This window comes from Tinamus guttatus, unplaced genomic scaffold, assembly GCF_059628265.1.
Source record: "Tinamus guttatus ecotype Peru unplaced genomic scaffold, ASM5962826v1 Tinamus_guttatus_pri_ptg000211l, whole genome shotgun sequence".
NCBI lineage: Eukaryota > Metazoa > Chordata > Aves > Tinamiformes > Tinamidae > Tinamus > Tinamus guttatus.
In genome coordinates this window covers 2,893,515-2,911,449 of record NW_028288745.1, presented here as the reverse complement: position 1 = coordinate 2,911,449, position 17,935 = coordinate 2,893,515, and the positions used below count along the sequence as shown (strand labels likewise).

The 17,935-nt window shown below is 38.4% G+C and overlaps 1 protein-coding gene across 1 annotated transcript in view; it reads right to left on the bottom strand.

Annotated features, from left to right (window-relative positions):
• Positions 1-1,376: 1,376 nt before the first annotated feature.
• DENND1B (DENN domain containing 1B) overlaps positions 1,377-17,935 on the bottom strand; it is a 144,976-nt gene continuing 128,417 nt past the window's right edge. The window contains exons 21-23 of the mRNA XM_088524372.1: positions 5,383-5,459; positions 4,302-4,518; positions 1,377-3,136 (exon numbers count right to left, since the gene is read on the bottom strand). Coding sequence (XP_088380498.1) covers positions 2,582-3,136; positions 4,302-4,518; positions 5,383-5,459 — 849 coding nt within the window. The 3' untranslated portion in view covers positions 1,377-2,581. The remainder of the gene's footprint in view (positions 3,137-4,301; positions 4,519-5,382; positions 5,460-17,935) is intronic.

Genomic DNA, 17,935 nt, shown 5'->3' with positions numbered 1-17,935 from the left:
TTTTCCAAAAAGGTGAGAATGGGACAATTGATGTGGCTAGGGGAGTTCCTTACCAAACTCTCAGGAAAAGCCAGTAGAGTTTGTTCCTCCAGATGGGCATTTTTGAAGAGCATTTCCTGGTAGCATTCCCAAATCAGGCAGCATTCCTGCACTTGTGCATTTGATAGATTGGAAAGTAACTGTGGCCATAATTTTTTTTTTCCTTAAGACATTAATACTGTTAATTATCTTTAATATATAAAGACAGCAAAATATTATCCTAGACGGAACTGTGGCCAGAGACTTTGCATCAGATATAGAGGAAAAGAAATGTGATTCTTGAAATTCTGGACAGCAAAAGGCAAGGACATGAATGAGAATGAGTATGAAATGCTAGAAGTATACAGACCTTTTCATTATGACTCTTAAACACTTGGCAGCACTACATTTGGGTATCGGTTAGTGCCAGCGAAGGAAAAGGCTTCCCCTTTCTGAGCCATTAATATCACCTTTCAGAAAGCATCCCTGAGGTTGCCCTGGGGCTTTCTCATCTTAATAGCACCCCAGCCATCCAGTCTGACCTACCTGAGAAGGTCACAGCTAAGATTTTAAGTATTTTCATGGTGTTTTTTTTAATAGAGTGAAATAGCTTGCCAAATAACATTTTTATGACGATAAAGTTCCAGCTTACATGTTGTGTTGATACCTCCACAGGAAGTCATAAGCCAGCCCATCCTCATCCACGACCAGCACTGGCCCTCCCCTGCTTCTCCCCAGACAGAGCACTGTTTGGAACACAGAAACCTAAGGCCGAGACTTTTGCCTTCACAAACCCAAGGTCCTACAGCACTGTGTAGGAAACCTCTTTAGGAGAGCTTCAGACATCACTCCTGTAGCAAGATGGATTTACACACTTGAATCAACAGCCTTGTAATAAAGCAGCTACAGGAAACTTTCTTAGCTAAAAAAGGAAAATCATAAATCTAAATGCGGCAACTGATACTAAACTTCATTACAAACGACTATCTAGATATTCAAGCACAACCTGCTCTAACTCCTGACCTCACTACCTTGGTTACTCAAGCCTGCGCCAAGGATAAGACCAGCTATTCAGAGTGGAAAAAAAAAAGGAAAGAAGGCAAAATTGGGCATCAGTTAAGAGGAGGAGGAGAACATTCTTCTCTGGCAGAGTTTTCTTTACCCTTGTGTCACTTTTGCCAGCTGCACCACAAATACTCTTCAAAGCTGACACACATAATCTAGCAAAGCTTGCTTCACACCTTTCCTAACCTGAGATATTTTGGAGGAAGGAAAGTAAGGAAAGGTAAATGGAGGAAATAAGGGAGGGGAAATAAAAAAGGAAAGAGGTGTTCCTTACAGCAGCAAGAAACAATGTCTTTAGACTCTAAATATTCTTCAGGAATGCTGCCTGAAGGAGGATAAATGCCCATTTGAAATATAGTCCACATCAAGTCCATGCAATTTCCTTCACTGATTCTGGAAAGAGATTTTTGAATGCTCAGCTTGGCTAAAATGAGAGTTGGATATACGCAGTCTCTAGCTGAACTCACTAATTTAGTTTCCTAGTGTCACAGGTAATTTTCAGTCATGACTTTTTAATAATTTAACTAAATATGATTTCTAAATTATACTAATTCAACCTACCCCTGAAAAGGTAGCTATTAAAAGTCATAAGATGACTGTTCAGAAGAGGCACAAATCAGTTTTCAAACACTATTATTAAACTGTAAAAAATAAAAAGTAATAAAAATCTCTCGATTCCACTTACATTTTCCTTTCTGAAATTTTTTAGACGAAAGAGTCTACCTAGAGAAACTGGACAGTATGTCTTTAAAGTGTCTTAGTTGTAAACAGAAGTTAATAAACTTCACATTATAATTCAGCACTTCATGTACTTTACCAAAGAGAAAAGCATGCACTACCTTTCCAAAGTCTGGAAGACAGGGCCACAGTTTCAGTTTGCAGAAAATTCCAAGATATATTCACAAGCAAATCTTTAATCTAAAAAAGCATCCTTTTTTTTTCCCCCCTTTGCTGAAGCAAGTTCTTGCTATGGAAAATCATTATTGCTGTTTTGCACATTTGCATTCATCTTCTAAGATAATTAAACCTCTCTCAAAAGATTAAGGCAATTACTCATTACAAATATTAACATTTGTACATTACAGAGAAATCTAGATTGTTCGGTTCATTTCATGCTTAATAGGATTAATACAGTACCTTCAAGACCTGGTTATCTTTCAGATGATAGCTTTCCTGCTGCTCAGAGGAAGTAAATGCTAGTAAGCACCATACACCGCTGTATTTTTTGATACACAGACTAACTAGTACCTGATTTAAGAGTGCATTTATATATTTAGTTCCATCTGGTGGACTCAACTACAGCTAACAAATGAAGTGGGTAAACACAGAAGCTGATGTCTCAGTGGCAGAAAATACATACTCAGCTGAATTACTGTTATTATCGAAGATCTCATTCCTTTTTCATCTTTTGGTTATTATGTTTATGGAGTTAGATGGAGTCCTGAGTAGTCCCCCTTTAACTTCAGATGGGACTTAAGTTTCTCTTGTCATAGTTTTCTTATGTTTTATTTCCACTGCTACTGCTGGATAAATTATCTTTTGAAATATTCAAACCATAATGAAAAGCAGAAGTCAGTTTACATAATGATACCACTTCTTGAAGAAGGCCACCCTCTTCTGAAGTTTCATTTCCTTCTTTCCCATCTTTTTCCCAAGGGACCAGAATGGATGGATGTTGAGCAAGACTTGCTGGGAGCTGAGCCTCTGAGGTATTGCTTAGTGTTGCATTCTGCTTTGCATACTTACAGGAAGAGTACCCTGCTTGGCAATCGTCTTGAGAAGCAAACTGGGCACTTGATCGTACTGGAGATGGGGACGTTACCCAACCACGAGGGACTTTCATCTTGTCAGTAATAAAGGTTTGGTCACTACTTTCTTCTTCCAGCTTTGAGAGAGATTCTCTATTGCCACTAGAAGAAACTTGCTTCCTTGGTGATGGAGGGAGCTGTTTCCCATGGAGGACACTGTCATCCTGACCGAGATTCCAGTCTGCTTGGTCATTACTGCTGCAGAGCAGGGTGAGGTTGCTCTCACTAGGTGCATTAGACTTGTTCTGAAACAAAAACCATGCGTACACAATTTATGTCACAGTAAGCATCTCCGCACTGGCATTTTTTAAGCAAATATTTTAACAGACCTTTCGTTCAAAAATCATGGATCCCTTTTAGGGTTCACTGCTACAAAACAGCAACCTGAGGAACAACATAAGAACAAGCTCTTTGATACTTCTTTTCTACCTCTTTTGGACAAATAAAGCAGCTCTTTCTCAACTGTCCATTCTGTCTGTGGCTAAGCAGCTTTCAGAGTGAACAAAGACGGTCTGGGGGTTTGTACCATAATGGAAGAAGGAACTTAACTAACAGTAAAACCAGATGGTATTTCATTTTTGATTTAGTACCTATGCCAACTTTTAACATTAATAGAATGCCCATTTTTGTCTGATCTAATCTTAATTTTTAAGATTGAATGTAACCCCTATGTCGCATAAAAATTTTAAGTATTTTAAACATTACCATGAGAATTTGCTGTTCTAGTGACATCCTTTCTTCTACAGAAAAGCAACAAAAGCACCTCTTCAACATTGAACAGCTGACTTGAACTAGACCTCAGAAATGCTAATATTTTTCTGGCTAAAACTGCCCCAATAGTTTGGTGGGAGTTTTAAAACTGCAGTCAAGAGCTCTGGCCAACAAAGTAATCTCCTTATATTATGGGTTCTGTGCAATGCTACCTAAGGAAGGTTCAAGGAGCTATCTTAAGCAAAGTCACTTGCAGAGTAGCTTTGGAATATTATTCCAACAGTCTTTCAGTTGCAATTATAGATTCCATAGGCTCCATAGCTTAGTGACTTTAGAAACATCACCTTATTAGTATGCCTAGTTTAACAATGGGAGTTGAAAAGGGAAACAAAGAGTTTCTGAAGTGCATAAGACTAAAATCTTAAATTATTAAATCACAGCTCTAAACTGGGATGACTTATAAAGGAAAAAACATTCCAAGATGACTTGGTCAGTTGGAAAAAAGGCATAAACAATCTCTTGGCTGCTGAAAATCCATCAAGCAGCTGTTGGCACGAGTGTTTTGCAGCAGAAAGAAGGTATGCTCACAATTCTACAGAACATTCTGCAGTACTTAGGCCGCATGTTCAGATCATATAAGTAGAAGATTCCACTATAAATAGACTGGGGTTTTTTATCAAATAAAAGCAGAAGACTAACCGTGGTCTTGTAATCAATATCATCCATTGATCTAAAAAAATCCAGGCTCTTTGCTCCTGAGAGCTTTCCTTGATCTGAACTGTGTGTGCTCAGTGTGTCCAAAATCTCCCCGAGCAAGTCCATTTCTCCTTGGTTCTGGGGAGGCATTCCAGTTTCACCAGAATCATCGCTGTCATAAAAGTAAGCAGAAGCTTCCTCACTGTCTTCTGATGATAACCTGAAGACAGAAACTTCTCCATTAGATAAGAACAGAAGAACATTTTATTACAGCTACTTCTGAAATTGAATAGAAGAATTCACTCTAAAGACTTGAAAACAAACCCAAGTTAACCCAACTTTTCCTTTTGCTCAGCAATTTCACCTGAAAGTAGATGTATGATACCTAGGTAAATGTAGACTAGGTACCATTAGTTGATTTTCGTGTCCTCTGTCTCTCCCCTAACCATAATAACTGTTATTTTGAGTCACTCTTAATAGAATTTTCCAGATCTTCCCACCAGAATGTCCTCTTATCTACTCGCCATATATTTTATTCTATTTGATCTGATTTACCCCAGCAATTCGTATCTGCAAGGAGAATTAGCGTTTCTGCTTCTTGCCATTTTGTGTTTCATTCATTGCACTACCCTTATCTCTGACCCCCACTACTGCAGTCCTTCCCTACTTAAGCCTGTTTAGAAAACTACTATAAATATTGTTTCTACAACTCACTGTTTTGATATCTCCCTTTTCTCTTTGAATTCTTCACTAATTCCATTTTCTCTACCGCATCGTTCTTATGCAACTTGTCTTGGCTTTCAAGGTCCTTCACTGCTTATAGCCATTTACTCATCAAATATTAAGTCCTGTCTTCAGTCAGGGCATACTGGCAGCCTCAACCTTTCAAGAGTTTCCTTTAATTTGCACAGAGAAAGATTTGGAGTTTTTTTTAAAGAACTCAAAAGGCCACTGTTCTCTTCCGAACCCATTGCCATAACCATCACAGAAGACTTGAAGAATGGATGTGAAGTGACCGCCCACACTATTGATTACCTCTCTCTCAAACATACACATACATATATGTAAGAAAGAGATTTCTTACTTGCTTGTTCTGTCCATTCCATCATCATCTTCGTCCAATGCAAAGTCATGGTTACTGAGATGCTGATTAAAACGAGTCTGTGGGATAGAAAACTAACATTGTAATTTTTGTTTATTTTTACTATTTCATTGTTATTTATGAATATTTGACCCTTTATTCACTTAAAATTTCTGAGCATTTGATGAGGACTACTATACAGCGATCAAGTCTTTTAAAGAATTTTATAGGGTGACCTAAAGTCCTCACGCACCTGCAGTGAAAGAGCAAAACTGTATTTTAACTGCCTTATTATTTATGCAAAGCCTCTATTAGCACCAACAAAAATGTGGCCATTGGAGGTACAGTATCCATCTACCAGCTACTCTCCCTTGCAAGTACACTAGCACAAAGCACTGTGGTCTACTATATTCTGAAATATTTTCCAAGTTCCGAAGTCAATGTGATCTACTCGGAATAAAGAAAAGGGGATTTTTGGAAAAGCAAATAACAAAACAAATCAGGAACCACTTTACATAGCTATATTGACATGGAGGTGTTAAACAGAAGTGCAGAGCAGGATCCCTTACTGTAAATCTGCAGGTACCTCCCAGCTTGTCCACACTCACGGCATCCCACGGGAAGCTAGCAGAGTAGTGGGTGTGCTGTAGATTCATACACTACCATACTGAGCAGTCACTAGCCTGCTTTAATCATGCTCTTATTCAGCACTCAGAAGCAGTCTGTCCATGAAAAAAGGTCTCTATTTCAAACAATGTTCAAGTCAGACATTTTAGCTACTTCCACTTCACAAGGCTAGCTTAGGTTTCGTGCATTTCTAATCCCTGCTGTGTATGTAAACACAAACACTAACTACACGGGCAATCAATCTGTACAAGAGATTTTGAACCTTGGAGAACTGGCCATAATTTAAAGACATATGGATGAAATTTGTGCAAAGAAAAGACGGTGTTAGTTAACTTTAAAGAAAATCATACGCTAGTAAAAAGAAGTCCTACTGCCCATATCTCACTATGTAGCTCACCAATGCCTAAGCCTACAACAAAGCCCTGATGGTGAGGAAATATGGCCTTAATTTCAGACTACAGGGAGCTTGGAAATCTTGTATTGTGAGGATTTCAACATGTCACCTATTACAGATGTTATCAGTGTTCTACATGCACTCGGACACTATCTGCCCTTTTTTTTTTTTTTTTTATTAATCTCCATTACTGTCAGGACCTTCTCATGTCTTTATAGACTGACATATTTTCTCTTGTTCAGCAAGAGAGATTTTAATTAACATAGCAAGTTTTGATAATACTTTTTCTATCGTTCTTTGTGCATTGCTTTATCACCAAGTGAAAACACGTGGCTCTCAACGTCTAAAAGCAAGTAACACCTGATAGAAACAAGAGAATTAGTATAGCATTAAAAACTAGGAGAGAAGCTAGACTAAGCTTCATGCTGAAACAAAGGAAAAAGGATGAAATACAAAACACAGAGAATCAAAGGCAAATGGAATGCTGATATTTATAATGTATTTTAGAGATAAACACATTTTAGAACATACTCTCCATTGACTTTTGCTTAGCTCAGCAAAACTGCAAAAACAGAATTCAGATGTAGTGTCATGGAAATAAGGCCAATTAAAAAAGTGCTGTGCAGTTAACATAAAAATGGGGATATTCTGAATAAATCAAGTAAAACTATTTGAAATAAGTCATTATAATATATGACTTAGGTGACTGTTATCTCTCATACCAAAGTAATCATCTGATTCTCAGTCCACACCATGTTAAATAGAAGCTTTTTAGCTATTCCTTTCATTGTTTTCTGTTAAATTTGTTCTGTAAATTCAGATTTTTTTTCAGTTTTGTGAGCTCTTTGCATCACTACTACAGGAATCAATCAGATCATGACAGGCAACTAAAGAGAAGGCAAACCACTCTGATTTAATGGATATTGTTACTTATCTTAATTACCGATTACTGCCACAGTGACAGTCACTGTTTTCAGTTTAAAAGTTGCTTTTTAAGTATTTATCTTCACTGGGGCAATTAAAATATTTTATTTCCAAAACACTGAGAACTCATTGCCTCCTCGAGGAAATGCTGAGTGACACATGACACACATGGCATTCATTTAAATTAAAGCCCTAATCCTGCAACTGACTCTTGGATAGCAAAATGCTGGACCTCTGCCTCATTTGCTTAGAGCTGGCACCAGGCATAGGTGTTGCCACCACAAATACTCCTATGGATAGAAACACAAGGTTTTGAGGGAGGGAAGGTTATTTAAAATCAAAACTACAGACATTTGTTTATCTGCAGATGGATTAATTCTGTCAGCAGAGTAAAATCCCACAAGGTAACACTCACTGGTTTGACAAAAGCTCAAATAAGGTTTCAAAGAGTATAGTTGTCAAGTCAAAAAAAAAAAAAAAGTTGCATCTTTGAGGATTAGAAACTGAGTAAAACTGATGAGAATTGGCAAACACCACAGGCATAACAGTTACCCGTATCTTTGCTCCTTTGAGCATTTACTGACAGCCTTATGTAAAAGAGCATTAGTGAAAGCAGGAAAAACATCATATGAAGGAATGTAACAAAACATGCCTGTAAGCATCAAAATATCATATCTTCTAGTCCCTGATGGGTCAGATTCTCTCTTTGACAAAGTAACTTTTGTTACTGATTTAAATGTTTAGGGGTATAAAATCATAAAGGGAGATTTTCAAGAACTAAACTAAATGAAATAGGATTTACATATGAAGAAAGAAAGGGAAAGGGGAAGGAAAGGAAAATATCTGGCTGTAAATAACGACGTTCTCTAGAGTTTACAGCTCTGTGAGCTAGCCACTGAGACAACAAGCAACACATGTTTTTGAATAGATGACTTTCCTCTAGGAGCTGTAATAAAAGTAACTGCAAGGGAGAGCTATGTCCAGACTGCTTTGCAAAAAAAAAAAAAAAAAGAAAAAAAAAAAGAATGAAACTCTTAATAAATTCCAAAAGGAGAACCATAAATCTTTTTCAGTGCTCCACTAGGCGAAGTGACATAGTATGTGCACCTGCAAATGCTGTCAAAGTCATTTAAGAAGCCCTTCCATTACTTATGTACCCTGCTGTTTGCAGTTATTTAAGCTTTTAATTTCTGTCTTTTCTGCATTTTGAAGTGTGTAACCTTTTTTATACCATTTTATGAAAAAAGGAGAGGACAGACTTCTGTTTCCTTCCTGATCAGCATTCTAATAACAACCAGACCGTTTCAATTTATTACCACAAGAAGTGATATCGTAACACTCCTTTCTTGCTGCACCAGAACTTTATAAAGTCTTAACAGACTGCTGTCATGCCTGTTTCTAAAAAACAGAGCAACAAGCTTCTTAAAACTACATAATTTTTCGCTTCTTCCATCCATTTTTGCTTACATAACAAAAATCTAGTATTTTGCATGCCTTCCTTACCTAAACATAATGCCTATGCAACTGCAGTTAACATTGTTCACAACGAAGCCAGCGAAAGCAGAGAACAACAGTAGAGATAGGGTAAAACCAATGAAATGAGAATAGTTAACAGCTCTCTTCTGCCTGTTAGTAGCCTAGTAAATGTACTTCTCTGGCATAAAGATCTTAAAAATGTAGACTAAACTACAGAAACAATTATAAAGGATCTAAGTATAAGATAGTTCTCTTCCTGACTGGGCATGAAAGTCAGTCTTGGAAATGTCAACTTTTTATTTAAAACTAGACCTTTCAGAAGCCTAACTTTCTGGAATGAGTGCTCACTGATCAGTACCAAAGCAGGAAGTTTAATAAGGCTGCTGTCATTAATTGTCCTTGAAGTGAGAAACAAATAATCTTTTGATAAATGGCAGCATATATATAATTTCAGATTTACCAAGTACTCAATACATCAACACATATAGAGTTTTAATAAAGGAAAAATACCTAGTATGGTTTAAATCTATGACGTACTGTTTCCTTTTTCTTAGTGTTTCAAGATTATTCATTCACTAAGAGAAAGCAAAAGAAAAGCCCATGGTTATTTATGCTCCAATCTTTTATTTTACCTATCCTCCGCCAAAAACAGCAGCCACAGACATAATTATGGCTTCACCTCCAGCCAGGAGGCAAAAGATCTCTCAAAGTTACTAGTTAAACACAACCCATTGCTTCCTTTTCAGTTAGAGGCTGTGAACTCAAGTAATGGGTAACGAGATCACAGGAAAAGAACTTCCCATTACTCCACGAGACGCAAGACTGATGCGGGAAGAGAGGAAGGAGAAAAAAGGGCACCACAGTTAATAAACTTTCTCCTCTTCAGGGCTTTTCTGGAATATCATACAAAGAGCCACCCGCTTGATTAGAAGTGCTGCTTGGCCTAGCAATGAGCTAGAGGGACACCAAACAAGGACTGGTGCAAGAGTAATTCTGGGAGAGTTTCTAGAGAAAGTGGACTCTTCAAAAGCTTAATTGGGTGCCTTTGCACCCAATAGTGTTTTAATAACGGAAAAGCTGCCCTGGATACAAATTAAGCTACCATCTAAGGTGTAATAATGCTGTAAGTTTGTTTTTATAACATGGGACTCATGGATAACTTCAAAACTATTAATATATGTTAAAAAAATCTTTCTAGGACAGATAACCAATTCAGATGTATAGCTGATGAATTTAAAAAAAAAAAAAAAAGAAAGAAACAGAAAGCTGCTGGAAACCCTTACGACTTTATGCCATGACTTGTGATCCTGTTGATTAAAACAAAAGAGAAACAGATGCACACAGAAAGCAGAATCCCAATGGCAGAAAGTTGTCCTTTCCTGTGGCCCTGAAGAGCCTGCAAGGACAGAAAATGCTCCCAAGTCAGTTCCATGCCACAGTCACTTAGAAACTGGTAGAGAGAGCAGAGGGCCAGTTCTGAAACGGCAAGGAACCTGCAATGCAATAGACATCCTCACTGTTCAACTTCTGTAAAGTCAATGGAAACACGTTAGTTTCAGTGTTGAGGTAAGATTTATTGCATTAATGATGATAGATCTGTTAGAGGCTCAGGCATGGAGAGCACATTATAATTATTTATGTTCAGAAGTATTTTGGTGAAAAATCTATTTATCTATCTAAGCTTTCTTGGATTTTATGTATGCTGTCCTTCTTAACACAGATGACATTTGAGGATTTTTAATACCTTTTTTCTTTTCAAGGATTAACCATGCTTTTGCTCACAAATAATAACTGTTTCTTTCCCTCAAAACAGCAGGTAAAGTTTCACACAAAGCACTTTTTCAGGAAGCCCACACCATCTCCTACCACGCGGCCTAGGCGCAGGCCGCACACTGCCTGCCGTGAGGCATCTTCCCAGAATAGCCAAATCTCCCTCTCTCCCCTCAATCTCACAGCGACCACAAGCTATTCTTAGCAGCGACGCTGGTTTTCAGCTGACACACACGGTGGCACTAGGCCACGCGTCATCCTCACAGCATCAGAGTGGCCCATTTGAAGGCCACCCAACTTCACGTTTAGTGGGAACAAGCAGCATGGGGTGTTTCAAAGAGGGCCTGAGAGATTTTCACTGCTCTCGAACACAGAGAGGTAGAAGCTTTTTTGTAAGCAGCTTACTGTGTGCGTGAATATTATTCACAGAATCTCCAGTTATAAAAACTAGCAATGAAAAATGCAATTTATTTTTCCTTTTTGATGGTTATTAGTGCCCTAGGAGCAAAGGGAAACCATGGCTGAGGGGGGTCACAGTGCATTAGGGAATAAGAAGATAATGGGGAGCAGCGATAGAAGAGAAACCCTAACCAGTGCAGTACATGCACAAATGCATTGGAAAGGCAGAAAAGGCGGTTTGATTTTGAGGTACCATGAAAATCAAGAGGCCAGGCCATAGGTGCCATGTGCCACCTTAGTGATTCAGAACAGTTGTAAACCCACTTATCTTGCTGAAATACATTATGTATTAATATAACTGCTAAGCAGGTAAAACAAAAACATTACTGGTTAAATCAGTTTTTCAGTTAAAAAGTAACCCAGGTCCTTACATCAGCAAAGCTGTCACGTGCCAATATCACAGCTAGAAGTACTGCTCGTAAATCACATATGACTTTTTAAAGGAAAGACTTTCAAAAAAACCCAAACATGCTAAGCAGATAATTCAAGTGACCAATGGTAAAACATACAATGGAGATGTTATCCCCAGATGACACAACCATCAGAGATGCTCAGACTTCAAGATTTAAGGGAAAACACTCACTATGACAAAACTGTAGATATACGAACTGAGCCGCATTGAACCCATACATCAAACTAACACACTTTGGACTAGGCAACCTGAGGGAAGCCCTGTTTGAAGTCACGCAAACAAACCCACGAATCACAACTGCAAACAAAAAAGATGGCTTTTAGGAAAGGAAAGATTGACACCAAGAACACTTCTGTCCACGGCCGCCAAACAGAAAAGTTAGTTAGCAAAGACGAAACCTTCCTGCTCGCCATCAGCAGCTCTTTGTCCAGGTGGAGAAAGTCTTTCTTTACAAGGCACTGGGGAACACGGATGTAGGGCACTGAGATTCGGATGCTCTTCGCTGATTTCAGATACTTAACTTTGGAGTCTAAATTAGAACCTCTAGAGAGCAGAGAGCACAAAATAGGTACCAGCAAAATGTAATCTGGGTTTTGGGTAGGCTGAAATGTGCTCTGGTCATGCCTATCTCCACTTACTGTAGAAAAAGCCTAGGGTAACACTACTGCTAACTTTAGCATTTCAGTAAAGGTGTCTAAAATTAGATGGGTTGAAGGTTTCACATTGAGAGAGGCTGAGATCCCTGCAGGAGAGGCTTTTCCTGTTTCTTCTTTCTCTCTCCCTTTGCCCCCAGCCAAACTTTATACTTCTTTAAATGAACTTTTTTTTTTTTAAGCTTCAGTACTAGAGAGGGAAAGAAAAAGACAGCACCAGAGCTGCAGCTTCAGACATAAGCTTGTGTTTTGCAAACTTCTAGAGGAGGAGGCAAAAGCAACACAGAAGGTGGGTCAACTCATGGAGTGACAGCTCTTGCAGCCCCTGTGAGGTGCAGCCAACACCGTCCCGCTTGTCGGGCCTCAGCAACACAAGGATACGCAGCAAATGAAAGCAGAGGGTACTGCTGTAACATAAAATGTCAATAAATCCTCTTGATGAGAAACTTGACACAGTTACTTCAGTTCATAGGAAGGACAAAAAGCTTCTTCTCATTCTGAAGGTACTTCCTGAAAAAGCATTTCTCTTTCAGACCTTTAGTAAAAAAAAAAAAAAAAAAAAAAACTTTGTATATTTAACAGAATGGCTTGTTTGTTTTTATGAGGAAGGCCCTCTGAAAGGCTGCCTTTCTATTTGTTAGTTCCAGATTAAAATAGGTTATATGATACCTGAAGCAGGCATCTGCCACATTTTTCACTTATCTAGAAGGTCTCTCAATTGGATAAACTACAGGTAGATGTGCAGGTACCTTTGGTCTGAAAAGCAAAATATTCCAAGAAATGACAGAAAAAAAAACAAAAAAATCTCCCTCAGTTTCCTGCTGTGGCTGCTGTGGTATTTTTCCACTCTTTCTGAGACCTTTGGAAGGTCTTGGTGACGAGGGCAGCGTGCGGGTCTTGGGCGCTGCTCGCTGCAGCCCGGGCAGCAGGAGGGGCGGCTGCAGGCGCAGCGGGAGGGCATGTGCAGAAGGGACCACACAAGGGACATGCTTAAAACTGTGGTGAAAAGCGATCTGGAGCAGAGAGAAAACACTGATGAAATGGTTGAAATGAAAGATAAAAGCTTTAGAAGCAGCCACTGATGGTACTGGGAGACAGTATCTGCCCATAGCAGGAGGGTAACTATCCCTCGTCTTTATGGCATCGATTCCCCAAAATAAAAATGCACATGATAACTTAGATATTATTAGCACTTTATGTAACAAGGATGCAAGCAGTGACTGGGGGCTTTCCGTGGAGGCTGGGCTGCCGCGAGAGGGCACTCTCGTAATCCACAAGGCCCATCCTGGCCGCCCGCAGCCCTCCGCTTTCATTAACAGGAAAAATGACTGTTCTGCAGGATGAAGAGATCTCACTTGACACACCGAGACAAAAGATTTCTCTCCAAATTAAAGGTAGCTAATGATATTGACAATATTTTCAAATTATACCACATTAAACAAACATTTTCTGTAAAATAGAGTTTTGAAGTAAGCTTCAGTTAATTAATAAATTTTCTTTAGCTGAATGTGAAACATACAATTTCTATTAGGCATATTTAAGAACTATAAATAAAAAGCTATTTTTTCTGTTTATGGCATCTTAAAATTTGCAGTATTTTTAACCAACGAGAGCAATACCGATCTCCAGCTGCACAGCCAGTATTTTCTGGGGACACCAGACACGGATGTGGTGCCAAACATATTATCCAAATACAAATGCACATAAAGGCCCTTTATCAGAACTTCATTTCTAGATTTTTTTGAGTCATTCCCTTATACAGAATATGCATATTCAGCATGGCACGGTCACAAGCATCTGCCAACCTTTTCTCTACTTTTTATTCTTCTGGAAAAAAAAAATCTTCCTAACAGCTCACTCGCATCACCTTCTCCAGGTTAGGAGGCTAATCAGTAACTGGAGGCCTTTGTAGCTGATGATTATGTCATTTATTTTACTGGCCATTGTAGGGGTATTGATAAATGGGGCACTCCTGAAGGTAAGGTTATTCTGAACACATCTCCCTGCCTGACACTTGTTATCTTTGTTGAACAGATGCCAAGTGCACCGACTGCAAGCTGAATTACACGATTTCTCGTTATTAGGAGATACAGCAATAAATCTCTAAAAGCTACTTTCGTGGCATGAGGGGGGAAAAAAGTGGTAATTATCCTCTGTTCAGTAATACTAAGAAAAAAGTTTGTACAAATTAAGACTGTATTTCCCTTATGCAAAAGTGCTTCTCTCACAGCAAGCATTTTACATTTTAAGACAGCGTATTTAAACCCTGCAAAGTCATGGGCCACAGTTCACTTGGCTACCTCAATATATGAGCATTGAAGTCGTGCTGAAACCCATGGAGTCCTGGTAAAGCCAAATGCCTCGGTTTTCATTATGGCTGCAAGTTAGGGCTTGCCTAAAGGTACAGATATTACACACATTTCCTTAGAGACACGGATTCACTGCTAGCTTATTAATTATAAAATGAACTTGTGGCTGTTACTCAGTACTCTGCAAATCTGCAAGAATATTTTATTAGCCACTAAATACATTAGGGCTATTTAAATCCTGAAATGCTATTCTTAATAAGGCACCCTCTCACCTGACAGTAAATTTACAAAGATCAAATCATGACACCTCAAATAGGCCTTCCTGACCTTCTACCTATGCTCTTAATAAAGATGCCCTTTTTTCAATATATTTGAACAATTTTGCAGAGTTCTCATTGCATTTAGGCCCATGTCTGCCCAGAAATCTGCTTCATCTGGTTGTATATAATGAAAAAGAATTAAAATACATTATGCAAAACTGTGCATCCAGTTTAACTGATATATTATCAAACCTCCTCAACAGTTAAGTTAAAAAAAACTCAGTAATATAGTTGGCAACATGCTGCAAAGAGAACTGAAGTAAACTCATGTTTACATGGGTTATCATTTTAATAACGTTAGCTGGAAATTTCTTATATATGGTATGTCTCTAATCCACGTAGACATATCAGAGACATACTAGATCTAGGCATGAAACAGTTAACAGCAGCGCCCATGCCAAGGTTTTAATAAGGCTTAACAATAAAAAGCTTCAATCCACCACTTTCACTAGATTTTGTTGTTGTGGTTTTCCCTTGCTTAGGGCAATCCATCTGTTAATGTTGACTTACAATATAGTTAAGCTCGCACACATATAAAAAGCCTAGAACAGCTAACCTAAGCAAGAGGAAGCTGAAACGCATATTACAGAGGGAGGACAATTCATCTTAGGCAGAGATTAGTATTTTGTGTGCCTGGGTGCGCGCATGCACACACGCATGGACGAGTGCAAGCAGGTTTTCTTTATTTAGGAAGGACTTTCAAAACGCAAACTATAGGACAGCAAGCTGTTCACTACAGTTTGCAATAACACATTTAATTATTTATCCTCCCATTAGGTTTTGACAGCTATTTTGCATGCTGTAATTTGTTTTGATTTACTGTTAATTTTTTTTTTTTTTTTTTTTTAGGTCTACTGCAGATCTGGCAAAAAATATAATAAAACCACTATGACAGCAGTGATAAAGCTTAGTAAATATTCATTGTTAAAAGCGGCTCTGCACTGTGACCAGTGCTGGTATTCTCCCTGGGCCAAACTGGCCTTGTTTTTAATAAAACTGGGGAAGTATCCTTTCCCTTGAGCCCTGTTAGGCTGAGGCTGCAGTTGGAACTGTCATCTTCACACAAAAGCGAAGGGGTTGGGTTTTACAAACGCAAAGCCTAATTGGGAGATCTTCATGGCTGTACCCTTGACATTTATTAAAGCCTCATCAACAAAACAGGAAATAACCGTACTAATTAGCAGACCCGCATACAAACTACTATTTGCTGGGGTAAAAAGCAGATTCACTTTCTATAGTAAAAACGACCCTTCCCCTCCACAGCCCCGTCCCCTCCAAATATTGTTATGAACCAATCATTACAATGGTATTTTGAATGAGTGAAAGAATCTTCTGTATTATATACAAGGACTTAAATTGAAAAACATTCTGTAATATTTCAGGTAACTATTAGCTGGTATTTATGCTCAATTCTCTCAAGCAGTGAAGAAGGAAAAGCTCAATGCCTGCATCTAACATGAAGCAAAATTTAACACCAAATTCTATATAGATTTGTTATTTAATATTTTTAGCATGGAAGGAAGAGGAATAAAGCACAGAATTACATCTTTTATGGAAGTAAGACCGTTATCTTTTGGGTTTGTTTGATTAGGTTTTTTTTGAGGTAGTCAAATACCTTAATGTTGCAACTGAATAACAAGTGAATGTTTTAAATATTTATCAAAGTGCAAGAACTACTGTGTAATTGTTAGGATTGTCCTTATGCTGCTACAGCCAGTCACGGGCACTATTTTAGAAAGCTGAGAGAAAGACTCATCTGCAGGGGAGAGCTGCAGGAAGAAAAAGATTAAATCTGATGACACTAACAACATACGAAATTCACTCTTTTTAAACTATATATGTGGTATGAGATTAAACACAGCCTTATAACCACACACTTGTGAGAATATATATATTTATATAAACATAGTCTTTAAAGTAGGCACGTAGACTTGCATTTCTTGCCTATTCAAATACTTAAAAGAAGCAAAATAAGAGCAGCAAAAGCAGACTATCAGTTTTTAGAAATACCTTGCCTCATTTGCTTTAGAGGCGGGAGGAAAAAGCGGGAGCAGCCTGGATGGGAGGTAAGAGCCGCTGCGCAAGCCCCGGCTCCCTGGCAGGAATTGCTATTCGTCCCTTCTGCTCACTGGGCTCAAGCGACATTCAGGACCCTGAGGACACAGGACCCCGTTGGCAGCAGAGCGAAACGCAGGGCCATCAGCAGCACAGCCTTGCTAGAAAACAAACTCCATGAACCCGCCCGGCCCTGCGTATAGATGTGTAACTACTTATGTGCACGGACGCGTGCGTGTGTGTGTGTATACGTACACAGAGATATGTCTACTAGATGGTCTGGTATGCTCTCTTCCTGCCTTCGTTTCAAAAAATAAAGACACAGCTGGTAGAAATAAGCAGGCCAGTATGAAAGGACACAGCAGCATATCGCTGCATGAACATAAAACCAAACAAAGTTCAAGTGTTCTGTCAGAACACAGGCCTACAGAAGAAATATTAAACTGCACTGAGATAAATTTTGGGGTTCTGTGTTTGTGTGTGTTCCTAGACTCCTATACCAATTGTACATACGGTAAAATAGCCAGCAGGACTACCAAGTAAATTAGTAAATAACTGCAGATTTCTTCAATAAATACAGCCCATTAAAATTCACTTGACTTTTAAGACGTACATGTATTATATATTCACATTGTTACATACAATTGCAGATTCACCTACACTAATTATATAAGTGCTTTATAATGCGTTAAAAGCTTTTCAGAGCCTCAAGCCACCAAATCACATTGATGGGGAAAAAAAGTTTAAATAATAAAAGTTTAAAAGTTTAAAATAATAACGTTCTGTTAGTTATCTTTTTATTTTAAGAACCTATTCATGTCATCAAAGCTCATACATTTTGAATGGTCTGTCTTATCTTTCCACTCTCAATGAAGAAAATCTACTGTACTCAATTCTTCGATCATAAGCATCACATTTGTCTGTACGTGAAAATCTACTGAGCAGGCAGTACAATTTACCACTGACTAAAATGAAAATGTGCAGAAAGTAAAACTTGCCTATAAAGCTAAAGCACAAAGTCCCTGTATTATTTATAACCCTGGACCTTCATACAATTTCAACAGTATTTAACAAATCAATTATCTGTATCAACTTTACGTTAAAGCTCACAAAATTTATATTTATAGTGAAGCAAGACTACACTGAATGTATTACTT